Raw genomic sequence first — 16,615 nt, 5'->3', positions numbered from 1 at the left:
AGTCCAAGATCAAGGTGCCAGTAGATTTGATGTATAGTGGAACCCTCTTTCTGGTTTGCAGATGGCTGTCTTGGTGTATCTTCATTTGGTGGAGTGAGGGATATCTCTTTCAAGTCTCTTACTAATCCCATGCATGAGGGCTCCACCCTCATGACCTCATTATCCCCAAAGGCCCCACCCCAGATATGTCACATTGGAGATAAGGGCTTCAACATACCAATTTGGGGGATTCACATTCAGTTCATAGTAGTAGTCAATTCTCTTCCTTTAACTTCAGCTCCTAGCAACTACTGATCTGCTTTCTGTTTGTGTTGTTTTGCTTTTTCTAGAATTTAATGTAAATGGAATCATGCAGTACAATTTTTGTGTATGGCTTCTTTCACTTAGTATAATGCTTTTTAGATTTATCTGTGTATTTCAGTGATTCATTTCTTTTCATTGCCAAGTAGTAGTCCATTGTATGGATTTAATACAATTTATTCGTTTTCCAGTAAATAAACATTTAGGTTGCTTCCAGTTTATGGCCGTTATGAATAAAGCTGCAGTGAACATTTGTATTTCAGTCTTTCGTTATCCTGTGTTTAATTTCTCTTTTAAGTACCTCACAGTGTGATTGCTGGTTGTATGGTATGTGTTTATATATGGTATTGCCAGAAAGTTTTTTAAAGTGGTTTTTTTCATTTTATACTCTCACCAGAAATATATGTGAGTGCTAGTTGTTCCCCACCAGCTCTGTTTTTGTCAGTTTTGTAAATTTTAGCTATTCTAGTGAGTGTGTAGTGATATCTCATTGTGGTGTTAATTTATATTTCCTTAGGATCTGATTGTGTGAGTGTATTTTCATGTGCTTATTGGCCATTCATATATCTTCTTTGAAGTGTTTTTTAAAATCTCTTGTCCATTTTAAAATGGAATTGTTTGTATTGAGTTGTAAGAGTTGTTTATGTATTCTGAATACTGGATTTTGATTAAGGGTTTTTGTCTGTTCATGAGGGATGTTAATAGTTTTGTTTTCTTGTAATGTCTTTGTCTTGTTTTGATATTGGTTTTGATATTGGATTGGGATAATAATAATGAGTTGGGAAATGTTCCTTTCCCTTTTTTTCTGTAAAAGTCTTTGTAGAACTGGCATAATTTCATCCTTAAATGTTTGGTAGTTCACCAAATTCACCAGTGAAGCCATCTGGGCTTTAAGTTTTCTTTTTAGGGTGTTTAATGCATTTGATTTTAAACCTGATTCTTTTCAGTTTTCCCTACTAAAGAATGAGCATGTTCTTTTAGTTAGCCAATGATTAATGAGTTTCTTAGAATAAGGTTCTTCCTTCCAGATTTTAGGACGGTAGAATTGATACATGTTTAGAACTGTATTTCTGAGGAAATGGGATGAGGGGTATGGTGGAGTAGGCTCAAAATTTTACAGTCACTTGACCTTGTCTTGTTTATTTTGAAAATTTTTTTCTTGGTCCTTCATGGTACCTTCCTGCCCCTCCCAATCACTAAAATGCTGGGGAAGTAAAAGAAATGTTGAGCAGCAGTGTTCTAGAATATTTGAGAGACTAGAATATTGAGGACTTCCTCTTTCTTCTAATAGCACTGGCCTGTATTTCTCTATTTTGTACTTAGATCTGCTTCATCTAATAAAACCTTTATTAGCCTCACCACTTTAAACAAAAAGCTTACTATTATGGAAATTTTTGGATATGTACAGAAGTGAAGAGAGCAACATAAGGAACCTGTGTATACACATCTCCTGGATTAAATAATTTTTCAATATAATGACCACTTGGTTTTATCTATTTTTCATAGTCAGCCTCCCTACCAGATTATTTTGAAGCAAATAACAGATTGTATGAATGTTTTGTGTCTTTTAAAGATTTTTTGAAAACATAGTCATGATACTATTATCACAGTAGAAAAATAATTCCTTAACACCAAATATCCAGAGTTCATATTTTCCTAATTATTTCAGATTTTTTAATAGTTAATTCACTTGAAACCCACACACTGCATTTGGTTGATATGGCTCTTAAGTCTCTTTTCTGTAGGTTTTCGTTTTTCCCCTTTGCTTTTGCGATTTATTTGTCCATTTGTTGGTTTTTCCAGTGGAATTTCCCATAGCCTAGAAATTTCTGACGCCATCTCTGTGGTGGTGGTAGTGGTGAATGTGTCTCCTATCTCTTCTTTCCCATAGTTGGATCTAGAGGCTTGATAAGTTTCATACTTTAAAAAAGTTTTTCTTCAGAAACACATCTTTATGTGCTTGCTGATGTATCAGATCAGGAGCCGCAAAACTTTTGATTGTCTGTGTAATGTTAAGATTGATTCAGGAGGTTAGGGGTTAATCTATCCATTATAATCTACCCCATCAGCTTCTCACCCATTAATCATTGTGCATCGCTGCCTTTTTGAAGTCCCCATTTCTAGGGAGTGAAGACCACCTGGATTCTCTTTATGCAAAACCTTAGACCTTTCTACTTAATTGGTTCTTGGGTACAGTCTTAAGTCAGATCATTAGTTCCTATAAATGTGCATTATTTCTAATTGAGTTCTGTTTTAGATCTGTTTCACTCTCTATCATGCTTGATCTCGAAAATAAAAGAAGATTGAACAAATGCTTCCTTCATTTATTAAGAACATAAACTAGATATCTAGTATAAATACATTATTATTTAGTAATGATTATGTACTTAACATTAATACAACCTTTTAAGAAATTTTTCTTCTTGAACTAGATCGGCTGAATTAATTGATTGAGGCTTCTTAGAGCCTCTTCTAAGAGCATGACAGAGTGTAAGGCAGGATACCTACCCTCTTTTTTCCCTTGTAGAATTTGCTTTAGCAAGCTTAGGAGGTCTACATTATTCCAAAGACCTTATAGTTATATCTAAAGTTATTATCATCTGGTTCATATTTTTCTTGATGATGCTCTAAAATTTTGAATAGCAAATACTGTCTTCAATGATTCTTTGCTTTTCCACTTCGAAAATGCTTTGTTGCTGAACTATTTTGAGTAAGATTCTAACAACTAGGTCAATTTTGCCTTGAAACTATGCATTGCTGTCTTTTTCTTGGCTTTACTAATGCATTCACTTTCTAAAAAATTTTGTTTTGTTGATAGTGATTTCAAATAGTTATTTCCTTGTTAACCTCTAGGTAACATTAGTGGAAAATTCTTCAGTCCACCTGTAATGGCATTTAACACTTCCTACTGAATTTTCAGTGCCAGTCAGTTTTCTTCCTAAACCTCTCATACCATCTCTTAATTAAAAAAAAACTATTTTTATTTCTTTCCCCTTAACAGAGGTACTGGGGGTTGAACCCAGGACCTCGTGCACACCAAGCACGTGCTCTACGATCGAGCTATACCGTCCACCATCTTTTTTTTTTTTTTTTAATTTAAATACCATCAGTTTACAGTGTTGTGTCAATTTCTGGTGTACTGCAGAATACACAGTTCAGAATATACAGAATAGTAGTTCAGTCATATGTATACATACATATATTCGTTTTCATATCCTTTTTCATTAGGGGTTACTCAAACCATCTTTTGAGCTAAAAACTTATTCCTTTCATAGCTCACCCAGTTTTAAGCATTTTCAAGACTGTACATATTCAGTGCCTTTAAAAAAATAATCTATTTGGTTCAGAGTTTTATGGTTTGGCTGATACATGTATTCTATCAAGTTTTCCCACATCATTAATCAGTTTGTTTCTTTTAACAAAAATTACTGGTTATTGTATTGACTTAGAGATTTATGCTGCTTTCAGTTATAGTTCTTTATGTTTCACAGTTGTGCTTCGTTGAACCATGAAAGTTTGAACCTGAAAGATAACTGATACTCTTATTCCTCACTTCTGTAGATTTAAAATGCCATGTTTTGTTTCTAGAGTGAGTTTTTTTACTTTAAAAAAATTTAGCTTTTGGTGGTTTACTTTTTTTTTTTTTTTAAATCATAAGGGAGAGAAAGATCCAAAATTTGAAGAAAATTTTTAAAAAGTAGAGAGCAGAGTACAAATTTGTGCTAAGCATAGACTTCAGGTTTTCTGCTGGATTATTAACCTCAGCTCATTAGCCAGTGATCCTTAGTTTTGAGTTGGTCATAATATTTATAGTTATAAATTTGAATTTTGACCCTTATGTGAGAATCTTATTTGTAATAAAGATCATGAAAGCAGGATAGGGTTATTGAAAGTAAAGCCATTTCAGTTTGAGGATTTGCTTATTTCTGCTTGCAGAGAGGCAGTGATGGGTCTTTAGGTAGTTTTGCTGTCTGTTGTTTGTTTAATAGCCAGTTCCAGCTTTTTACCCCCGTTCACTTGAGAGAACCACCTTGTTCCTATGGGAAAAACACAGTTTGCTTTATAATGTTAAATTGAAAGCTGCATTCCTGGCTGAGCGTTTTGTAAGAAGTAAATCATTATATATTATACAAACAAATGTATAGCAATTATGAACCTTTTTGATTAGTTTTCAGTATTAATTTCCCTCCACTGTATTCTAAAACATGAAAGAGCAGTGCATAAATTTTTTCGAATTTAAAAAACTATCTGCAAAATATACTGTTTGTGTTTAATAATTTGCCACTGAGAATTAAAGGGACTTTTGGGTGGTAATTTACTGTTTGTTTTCTTAAAGCTATCTATATTTGAATAGACAGTTCACATAAGAGGAAACAAATATACATAGAAAAATGGTCAGCCTTTGTCAAAGATATGCATATTAAAGCAAAATGGATAGTGTGACTAAAAATTTTTTTTAAATTTTGTTTAATTTTAGTTTATGTTTTTAAAAATAGAAGTAGTTTTGTCAGCATAGATGCAAACATGAATGGAAAATTATTTTTTGTTTTTGATTCAGTTATTGGAAAACTTTAAGTATGTTTGGAACAACTTGTGTATGTGAATCTACTTTTTCAGTTGTAAATTTTATGAAATCCAGGAGACATGTATTTTTGATAAGCATTTAGTATCTGAATTGAAATGTGCTTTAAGTGTAAAATACAGTGGATTTCAAAGACAGTGTGAAAGAAGAATTTAATCATCTTAATTTTAAAACATTAATTATGAGTTGAAAGGACAGCATGTTGGCTATATTGGGTTAATAAATAAAATAATATTAAATTATTTCTTTTTACTTTTTAATGTGACTAAAGAAAACTTAAAATTACACGTGTGTCTCATATTTTCATGTGGACAGAGCTATCCTGTAGTCTTACTGGTAATTTTTTGTCTGCCTGTATCAGTTACTTGAGATGGTTGTTAAAATTTATTATGCATTTGTCTATTTTTCTCATTAGTTCTCCAAATTTTTGTTTCATGTATTTTTAATCTCTTTCTTAGGGTTGTTATGTCTTTGCTGTTTATCCATTTTATGTCTAGTAATACTTTTAGTCTTGAAGTCTTCTTTGATAGTCATGTAGCTACATCAGCTTTCCTGTGGTTATTTGCATGCGTATCTTTTTTCTATTATGTATTTTCAACCTATCTCTATCTTTATATTAAAAGGGCTGCTACTGTACACAGTATGTAGTTTTTGCACTTATTATCCAGTCTGAGAATCTCTGTCTTTTCATTGGAATATTTTGTGTATTTATGTTTGATGTAATTATTGATTTAGTTGGGTTTAAGTTTGCCATCTTGCTATTTGTTTTCCATTTGTTTCTTTTGTCATTTGTTCTTGTTTTTTCTTTGGGTTAATTGAATATTTTTTAGTGTTTCATTTTGGTTCCTTATTGGCTTTCTAAGCTATACCTCTTTATTTTTTAGGTGTTGCTCTAGAGCTAACAATATGCATCTCTGATATATCAGAATCTATTTAGAATGAGTGTTGTTTTTTTTAACCACTTTCCACTGTAAAGTCATAATAACCTTAGTATATAATTTAATTTACTGGCCTCACAACATTTGTCTTAATTTTTTTCTTTTATTTCTATGTACATTATAAACCCCACGTTACAATCTGTTATTTTTGTTCTAAATGATCTTTTAAGGAAATTACTTGGGGGAAACAACCGGTCTTATTTTTATCCACTTATTTACTACTTTGGATACTACAGGAAGGAATGGAGAGGCTTTCCATTTCTTTTCAACCTGAAGAGTGAAGAACATTTAGCATCCCATGCAGTCACATCTGCTAGTGACAAATCTGCTTAGCCTTTTTGCTCATTGTCTTTATTTTGCTTTCATTTTTCAGTGATAGTTTCACTAAATATAGAAGTTTGAGTTGACATGCTTTTTTATTAAAGTATCCTAAAGATATCATTTTATTGTCTTCTGGCCTCTGTTGCTTCTAATGAGAAGCAGTCATTTGAATTATTCCCTCCATCACACCACTTTGTTAAAGATTTTCCCTTTCCTTTGGTTTTTAGCCATCTGATTGATGTGGTTTTCTTTGTGTTTACCCTACTTGAGGTTTGCTGAGCTAAGCTGTCTATCTGAGATCTGTCTGTCGTTATCCAAGCTAATAAAAGAAAACATGGTAAATGTAGTCATTTAATTTAGGTCAAATTTCAAGTTGACAAAAGATTTCCTGCCAAGTGATTTGTTTGTTTTTGTTTTTATTTTTAAGAAACCAGTTAGTGTTTTCTTTACAATAAGAATAAGACTATCAGTTCTAACAAAATCTGCGATCTCCAAATTTAGTTATTATGATATTTTAGCATTTATTAATTTTCAGTTCTTTTTATCAAAATGTGTTACTTGGTAGAACTTCATGCTTTTAATTGTAATTTTGTGACAAGTATACTACTCTTCAGTTGCTAGAAGTATTTCCCCAAACTAATTATGTGATTGTCAAATTTGCTTATAAAATAGGTAAGGGCAGGTGTAAAACCACTGAGTAAAATATGTAACTTTCATTCATTCAAGAAATATTTGTTAAGCACCTGTTGGGTGCTGGGCAGTGTTTTAAGTGCTGAGAGATCGAGGGGTCAACATGGTGATTGGGATCCTTATTTTTGTGGCACATACATTCTATGGAGGGGGATATATAAGGTACACATGTAAACAAATGAAAGAATTTGTTTTAGATACTGAAAAGGGCTATGGGGAAAAAAACCTGTTTCATTAAAGTAATGGGGGACAGAATCTGTAATTTAAACCGAGTGGTTGAGGAAAGCCACGCGGAATGGATAACTTTTGCACTGAGACCTGGATAATGGAGAACCAAGCCATGTATATTTCTAGGTACAGAGCATTCCAGACAGGAGAACACAGGACAAAGATTCTAAGGTAGGAAACAAGTTTGGCTTGTTCAGGGAACAGCAAGAGGGACAGATTGCAGGGCCAGATCACACAGGACTGTGGGGGCTATGGTAAGGATCTTAGAAGTTTTTTTTCCCCCCTCCTATTTTCTGGTTACAGTGGGAAACTAATTGAGGATTTTAAGCAGAAGACTGGCAGTCTAGGAGGGGAGACATAATAATTAAGTACTTACATAAATATTCAAATGATGGGTGGATTAAGATTGGGAGAGTGTAGGAGGACTAAATTTGATTAAGAGTCTCAGGGAAGATATTCCTGAGGTAATGACATTTAAACTGAGATTTAAGGAATAAGTATGAATTAATTAGGGGAACAACATAGGCGAGAGTATTCCAGGCAGAGGAATATCATGAGTGAAATATGAGTCTAGAAAGAGCTTAATGCCATGAAGATCTGAATAAAGGCTAGCTTGTCCATTTGTAGTTTACAGGGAGGAAAGTAGCACCAAATGGGGCAGGAGAGATTTGGCAGTGAGTACAGGATCTCAAGAGGCATGTGTAGGGTTTGTAGTTGTTAATCCTCTAACAGTGACTTTAAGGAGAGTAACTTAATCACATTTACATTTAACCATATTATTTAGTTGCTACTCTGTGAGGATTGGATTGGAGGAGGGGGCAGGAAGGGAGATCAGTTAAGTACCACTTTTAAGTAAGGTAAGATGGTGGTGATGGGAATAGGGATGGTATCAGTAGATTTTGAATGAGGACAAATTTAAGAACTTGGTTATTGGTTAGATTTAGGGGTAAAGAAAAGGAGAGCTGTATCATGGATAGCGAATATATCACATGCCTGAGCAAATTGATGGATGGTGATGTCGTTACACAGCTACACAGGTCAATTGAAAGTCACTGTAGAGTTTTAGCGTTTCAGGGTGTAAATAAAAGCTTCTGTGGGATTGATTATTTAAAAATGACTGTCACCTTAATGACAAGGACTTACAATGCTTACTGTGTATCAGGTATATTTCAACTCATTTAATCTTGATGACAACGTTATGAGGTAGGTGCTGTTATTATCCCCATGTTACAGATGCAAAAATAGGCACAGAGAAGTGACATGCATCAAGGCAATTTTACTCCCTAGTTCATGTCTTAACCACTGATAAGGCTTGGAAGGTTTTAATTGCACAATTTGTATTTATCTAGATTTATCTAGACTCTCTTAATAATATATTAAATTGGAATTTATGTTGTACTGGAAAGTTTACTTTTTGTGCATTCAAATAGCATGTCTGGCTATATACCACTGAAACAGGCAGTGGTAATATCCTCTTTAATTAAATATTGATTGCTTTTATTTTCAAAGATTCTCCTTTGAAATTGCATGCTCTTTTATTATATTGTTACTGTTTGCAGCACTTTTTGGAATAATGTTGATTTTGCTATATACTGTTAAAGGTGCCGTGTGATGTGAAGGTAAAGGCTCTAGTAGTCTTTTCAAATCAGATAAGTGCGATGTTTCTTTCTGTAAAGAGATTTAAAGTTCATTAATGTATATAGTCTTTGCTCTGAGATAGTGGTTATTATGTGGGTAAGATATTGTTGCACTAATAACGTGCCACTCCTCAGTAGGCTGGCTCCCTCCTAGGAGAGGAGGGGCTGTCATTGCACTGAACACGGTAGATACTGTATGTCTCCTTAGATTGGAAACTGGCACTTAGTAGACAAGCTCAGGTGGAGAGTCTCTTTAGAATGTTGATGTGGGAGAGGATAAGGCCCCAGGAGTAACTTGTTGCTGTGTGGGATCAAGCAGTTGATAGGCAAGAAACCCAGACAAGGTGCATAGCCTCTGAAACTATTAGATGGAGTTCTTTTTGTTTGTTTGTTTTAAAGAACAGAGACCTAAACTTTAGAAATTTGTTTCTGCTGTTACATATTCTATAGTTATTTCTTCATTACAATTCAGTAAAGTTCTTCTGCAAAGGTTACCTTCTTTTTAAAAAAATTTATTTATCATTTTATTTTGCGGGGAGGTAATTAAATTTTTATTAATTAATTAATATTTTAATGAAGGTACTGGGGATTGAACCCAGGACCTTGTGCATTCTAGGCATGCACTCTACTGCTGAGCTATACCCTCTTCGCAGAGGTTACTTTCTTTTGGTGTGCTGGTTGAACAAGACCTTATATAGCTGTTTTTTAGGAGCTACGTGTCTTTGAAGTGGTGGCTGTGGTATTTGGTAAAAGAGAGCCCTAAAGGCAGATGAAACTCTCTACCCCACTGACCATTCTTGTGTCTTCCATTAAAACATTAATACTGTACTGTGCTTTAATGAAGGAGACTGTACTGTTATGTAACTCTTATTAAGTTAAGGACCCATTAGCTTTATCATGTGCCATTTTTGGAGACTTCTTAAGACTTTAACTTAGCCCTTTAAGTTTCAAAATGAAAAGTAACGTTTACAATTTATGTATATGTTTTAATCTTTGTAACTTGGAGTAATTTCCAGGTGATACCTACAGGGAAAATTGGAACCTGAATTATTAGGTGAAATTGATTTTCCACTCTCTGTATCTAGTTTTTGTGTGCATACAGTAGCAAAAGTTGTTTATAAAATCATACAGTATTCAAGAACACCTGCTGCTCCCATTTAGTTATTAAGACTTAATTGTGATAGAGGCCATACATAGTACTGTTGCTTATCCGTATATATAGTAGGAAATTGACTGTTATTCTTGGTCTAATTATAGAGAAAATAAGAAATCCAGTATGTATTTGACATCACTTTTTGCAGCTATTTCCAAATGATCTATAATGGAGAAGAAGTTATTTGAAAATTTGCTTTAGTTGTGATCCTTTAGGAAAAGTTCAGAATGCAGGAATCAAAGTAACCTGTTTCTCTTTTTTTAACTCTAGGTGAGAATTATGAAGATGTTGACCTATACACTGATGAGGTTATGAAGAAACCATGTCCAGTACAGATTGTCCTTGCTCATGAAGATGACCATAACTTTGAGCTTGATGAAGAAGCTTTGGAGCAGATTTTGCTACAGGAGCACATACGAGATCTTAACATAGTAGTGGTATCCGTGGCAGGAGCTTTTCGTAAAGGGAAATCATTTCTTCTGGACTTCATGCTTAGATATATGTATAACAAGGTGAATAGTGTCTTTTATATTGAACCCAGTTAAAAACAAAAATTACTAACCAACCATTCTTGTTTAAAAATAATAGACAAAAAGCAGTAAGAGCTGTATCTTTACTTTTACAAAAATACAGTTCTTGATAAGACTTCTCAGTTAAGACAGTACTGTAAGTTTGTTTGAGGTCTTGATTCTTCATCTCCATAATTCCTTTTTGCATGTAGTACATATTGATGCATATGATGAGCACTTCTGTTCCAAGCTCTAACCCAAGATGTCTGAATATAGCTAAAGCCTCTAAAGTACTATTCAGTCTCTCCCTTTTTGTTATTTCCTCACACCTTCCCCTTCTTGATCACCTTTAAACAGTGGGTGAAGTAGGCTGATAGAAACTTCTGTAAAGATATACTTAACACTCCTCAAATAAATCTCCTTCAGAGACTTTTACTTTTTGAGATAAGGCTTAGTTCCTTAAAGTGGCTTTCATGGCCTTCCATCATCTCTGAGTCTCACCCCTTGCCTCTGTATGTTTTTGCAGTTCCTTGAGTATGTCATGTTACCTCTCCAATGTTGGTGTACTGTTGACTAATCTTTCCATAGGAAACCTTCCCTGATTTCTAAGACTGTGTTATGACCATTTGGCACAGATCTTGTGTTTCATTGATACTACTTTAGTTACTTATTTGTCCTGGCTAGTTTAACTTCTTTTGTGAGTGGGCCTTATCTTGATTACCGTATCTCCCATGCCTAGCATATAATTGGCGCATAGTAAACACTTATTTTCTATTTTTACTGATGAATCTCCCATTCTCTGCACGTTTTCACTTGTTGATGGTACCAGACAATTGTTACTCCTCACCCCTCCCTGATTTAGACATTTTTTTCCCTGTAAAAAAAGAAATTTTTTTTTTTTTTTACTTGAGTCAGAATGTTCTAACAGTTGAAAGTAGGGCTGAGGGAATGGGAGTTGGATAGGAACTAAGGAGGAATTGGACATTTGGAGTGGAGCACTTAGAGGGAAGGACTTTACAGGGGGCTTTAGACATTCAGAAGACACATGAAGATGCTAGAAATAAAGCTTTGACAGAATTATGTCATTTTCTAAACATCTGTCAGGGGTGTTAACCTTTGTGAGTTCTGCATAAATCTGAAACTGGCTATGCATCTGCCTTGAGATAAATAATAAGGTAAAACATTCCTAGTTAATTTTCCAAAAAGCTTTTCAGTAAATTCTTTTCATAGGGAATCTCTTCAGGTATGTTCAAATATACTTGAGTATCGAGAATGTAGTTCATGTTAAAGAACATTTTTATACAAGTTAGAAATTGAGAAAGGTAGAGAATTTTTAAGTTTTTCCACTTAGACTTGGTTATTTTCCAGAATTTTACATCTGAAATAGACAAATGTTTAGTGACATATTCTTTTTTTTTTTAAAGACTACACATTTAGAGATGATAAAGAATTTCTGTATTTTGAGATTGTGATTCCTTAAGTTAACTTGTGTATATTGTATCTATCTGTGTCTAAGCTGTTCACTGCAAATGTATTTGATTCCAGGTAGGTGACAGACAAAATAAGGAAGCTTAGATCACTTGTCTAGCAAGTTTCACCTCCTGTCCCATTTCTTATTTGATCTCTGATCAATCGGTAGTGGCTGTTTGGTGGGGTTTGGGGGGTGGGAGAGTATCAGCCCACACATGTGTCATATATTTGAAGTCTCTGAACTAATATAATTTTCTCTTTCATGGGGAAGACACTGATCATAGAAAGGTAGTGAGGGCCTGAGTGAGGCTACACACCTAGTTAGTGGTTTCTAAGCTGAAATGTCTTTATTAATTTTCATTCATAAGGTTTCCATATTGGATTCCTGATGTAAATTATTTTATTCTGTTAATTGAAAATTGCATTAAACAGTGTCTGATTTGGGGGATAACATGACTCTACTTGTACTGACTTAGTGGTGGGTCATGCTTTTCCTAGGAGATGAAAGTAAAGGAGAAATAACAATGGGATGGTTTTGGACTATTTAATTAACCTGTATCCCTGCAAAGGTGGAATGCTAATTGAAGAAGATAGAAGAGGAGCAGTGACTTTTAGTCGTCCCTGGGTATCCCGGGGAGAGGGGGTGGGTGTTGATTCTAAGACCCCCAGCGGATACCAAAATCCCTGGATGTTCAAGTCCCTTATATAAAATGGTGTATACAGTCGGCCCTCTGTATCTGTGGGTTTTGCATCCAGAGGACCTATTGCACTGACTTTGTACACCTTTTGCATTGACCGGAGTGAATTTATGTAAGGGTGCAGTTCATGAAAGGAACTAAACATTTCACTTTATGATTTAGAAATAGAGAAGTGTTTTAATTTTGATTAACTAGTAAAGGAATCATAACAGCTGAATGTGGGCTTTTTTCTGTTGGATAACAACAAAAATTTCAGTAGCTGAGTTCTTAAAACTAAGAATATTCTGAGAGTTTTACCAAACACTTCCAAATTACAGTGGAAATTCTGGTTTTTAGGTCTCACTTTTTTGTGAGGTAGACAGCTTCTTGTACAGTTTTTTTGAGCTGCTACTTGTATTGTGAAAATAGAGGGGTTTTTTAGTTGAAATATAGGAGGAAAGAAATGAGACTTTTGTAAACTTGAGAGATGAACTAAAAATTTTTCTAGAATAAAATTTCCTCATGTCATGTGAGAATTAATCAATTATTATAGTTAAGTATTTACCATGAAATGTAAGATATGAGAGTGTAACTAGAATTGCTGATTTATTGAATTCATTATGCATGAAATATTTTGAACTTAAAAGGATATCACTTATGACATTCACTATGAATGCTGTACATGATGGATACCACAGAAATTCAGGTATTATTGATGTACTTAATTTGTAAGGAGACTACTTACTACTGTAAAAGTCATTCTTGGGAAGTTACAAAATGAAATAATTATAAAAATTTATGTGAGAACTATTAGGTCTATTATGTCAGTATTTTTTAAAAAATCACCATATTATTTCATGTGTAAAAGCAGGAGTTAACAGGAGAGGAGATTAAAATCTGTTTTGAGAGACACAAGTGGTGGTGGTGGAAGGGGGTTGACTTTCCCCTCTGGAATATGTATATACACTCTCAAGTATTGTAAGCCTTTCCCTTTCAAAGTGGTGATTTGGTTATTCAGAGGTGTGGTTCAGGTAAATATAGTTATTCTTTTTAAAAATTGTTCTTTTTTTGAAGTATAATTTACACAAAGTAAAGTACACATCTTAAGTGTATAGCTTGACAAAATTTTATATATGTGTACACCCATGTTACCACTACTCAGATGATGATACAGAACCTCCCATTATATCCTTCCCAAAAGATAACCACTCTTCAGAACTCTCTCATCACAGACTGGTTTTGCCTGTTTTTGAACACATGAATGAATGAAGTCATACCATATGGGTTTATGTTTGGCTTATTTTATTAACGTATCTGTGAAATGTACCCATGTTTTGCATCTAGTGATAGTCCATTATTTTTGTGACTTTAGTATTGCACCATATGATTATATCATATTTTGTCCATTTAACGGCCAATGGATATTTGCTTTGATCTTAAAAGTTTTAGTAAGTTGATTTTTATGAATCACATGCTTCCAAAGTGAAGTAGATTACTCTAGTGTCTAGAGGAATTGTTAGAAAAATGCTGACTGATCAAGTTGTCATGTAAAAATAATTTCAATTTCAAGAATCAGTTTAGGAAGATAGAAGCTTAGTTTAGTGGAATTATATAATGTATGTAAAACTTAATACTTGGGATATATTGAACAGTGAATAGTAATGATAGCTGTTACTGAACTCTTCTAGATAAGATTCTTAATTCTTTACAGTAGCTTCAACTTTTATAGCATTCCTTATTTTTTAAAAAACTTTTATGAAGAATTTTTAACACATGTAGAAGTAGATAATATGATGAATGTCCATTTTAGCAATTATCAACTCGCCAGTCTCATTTTATCTATACCCCAACTCATTCCGCATGTTATGTAAGTTTTGAAGTATAGCCAGTTACCGTATTTCATTTATAAATATTTCAGTATGTATCTCTTTAAAGATAAGGACTTTTTTGATATTATAATAGCATTATCACACATAAAATTCAATTATTCCGTAAGTAGTATAGTATCTTATAAGTGATCAATTTCCTAGTTCCCTTATATGCTTTAAATTTTTTTTAATGGTTTGTTTGAATCAATATCCAACCAAATGGGGTCCACATTGTAACTGGTTGTCTTTAAAGTATTTTTAACTCTTCCAAGGTTTCACTCCATTTCCTAGTCTTTGTAAATTTATTTGTCGAAGAAACTGACTGTTGGTCTTATAAAGAGTTTCCCAGTCTGGATTTGCTGACTTTATCCCATTGTAATAGTTTTACATGTTCATTTGTTCTGTGAATTTCCTGTAAATTGTTGAATTTAGAGACTTGATCAGACTGAGGTTCAGCTTTCTGGCAAGAGAACTTCACAGATGATGTATTCTTCCATGAGGAGGCACATATTCTAAGATAACAGTTTTGAATCTTTACTGATTTCTAAGTGCTCTCCTAAGTAATTAATAGGTATTAACTCAGTATTCACAATAACCCTATGCAGTAATATTAGTATTTCAACTTGGTTGAAGAAATGAGGCTGAAAGTGAATGGCAAGGCTAGGATTCCAAACCAAGCAATTTGATACCAAAACCTTTATTCTAAAAACTGTGTAAAATGACGTTTGGTCTTTGTCCATATTTTTGCTAATTGTTCTTTTGTAAATGTTCACTTTTCAATGTTTACTTGAGAAGTTGAAGTATAGAGAGTAGTGCAGCATGGTATTTTTCTTGTTGCCCTCTGGTGTCTATGCTTAATGAGTAAAGAGTTTTCGCTCCACTTATAGCATAATTGCTAGGATACTTTAAGGGGAGCTGTATATAATCCTTTACTGTTTACAGAGTTGTTCCCAGAACTGCTTCTAGAGATCAGGAGTAAGAACTATCTTTGAGGAATATATGTGCTGCTGCATATAATTTGCCGAAAGTCCAACTATCTCAGGATCAGCTAAATGGGATGTTAAACTTGATTTCCCCTTTTCCTCTAACAGTGCCTGAGATATAAGACTTGGAAATGTGTGAATCCATGAGGAAAAACTTGGTTTCATGTTCTTTCTAAGAAAGAAATGTATTTAGAGGAAGAGCAATATATTTTACAAGTTTCTTCCTAGGATGATGATGATGACGATGATATTTATTTTTTGTGTGGTGTAAGTTACATACAATAAAGTACATAAGCCTTAGTACCAGCCAATGAATTTTCACTTACCTATACCTTTGTAACCACTGCCTCACAGATCAGGGAAAAGAGCACTTCCAGCACTCCAGAAGGCTCTTTCATTCTCCTTCCCAGTTATTACTGTCCCCAGCTCTCAGGGTCCACTGCTATTCTGGCTTAATACCACTTATTTTGCCTACTTTTGAACTTCACGTAAATGTAGTCATCAAGTTTGCACTCCTGTGTCTGGTTTCTTTCACTCAGTATTAAGCCTAAGAGGTTGATCCATGTTGTTAGATGTGTCAGTAATTGTTGTTTTTAATTGCCAAGTGGTATTTCATTGAATGAAGGTATCACAATTTATTTACTCCTTCTTCTGTTGATAGGCATATGGGTTGTTTGTAATTTTTGGCTATTGTGAATAAAGCACTAATGAACATCCTTGTAAAAGTCTTGGTGATGTAAGCACTTACTTCTGTTGGATTTATACCCAGGAAGGAGTAGGAATGTTGGGTCATGGGGTCCAAAATTTTTGTGGTTTTACCAATTTGCACTTCCACCAGCAATATAAATTTTTTAATTTCTCTCTACCTTACAAACAGTATTGTCAGTCTTTTAAATTTTGGCCATTCTGATAGGTGTGTGTTTTGTTAATTTTAAGTCATCACCATACTCTATTCAGGTTCATATGCTCACAAAATTGCCTGATTTAATGTAGAAGTTTAGCTTATTCATTTAATTACTACTTTAGCTGAATTTGCTCTTATTACAAAAGAAACACTACATAACTTATGTTAACAAGCTGCTGAAATTTTAAATTTTATATTACTATTTTTGCCTATGTAAGAAGCAGGTAAAATTTCAGAATTATAAGATTCAATGAGAAAAGTAAAAATTGGTGGGCTTATTTTGTTCCCTGAAAATAAGGTAAAGGGTTGAGTATAGAGGTTATGTGGACTATGGACTACTTTCTTTCCATTAGCA

General features: G+C 33.8%; 1 protein-coding gene across 3 annotated transcripts in view; it reads left to right on the top strand.

Moving 5' to 3' along the window:
* Nucleotides 1-16,615, top strand: part of ATL2 (atlastin GTPase 2) — a 49,956-nt gene that overhangs the window by 14,091 nt on the left and 19,250 nt on the right. For all 3 annotated transcript variants that reach the window (XM_032497365.1, XM_032497366.1, XM_014556157.2), the window contains exon 2: nucleotides 10,120-10,361. In XM_032497365.1, the coding sequence (XP_032353256.1) occupies nucleotides 10,120-10,361 (242 nt within the window). The remainder of the gene's footprint in view (nucleotides 1-10,119; nucleotides 10,362-16,615) is intronic.

Source organism: Camelus ferus, chromosome 15 (genome assembly GCF_009834535.1).
Source record: "Camelus ferus isolate YT-003-E chromosome 15, BCGSAC_Cfer_1.0, whole genome shotgun sequence".
Taxonomy (NCBI): domain Eukaryota; kingdom Metazoa; phylum Chordata; class Mammalia; order Artiodactyla; family Camelidae; genus Camelus; species Camelus ferus.
The sequence above is the reverse complement of the archived record's forward strand: the minus strand, read 5'-3'. Positions and strand labels throughout refer to the sequence as shown.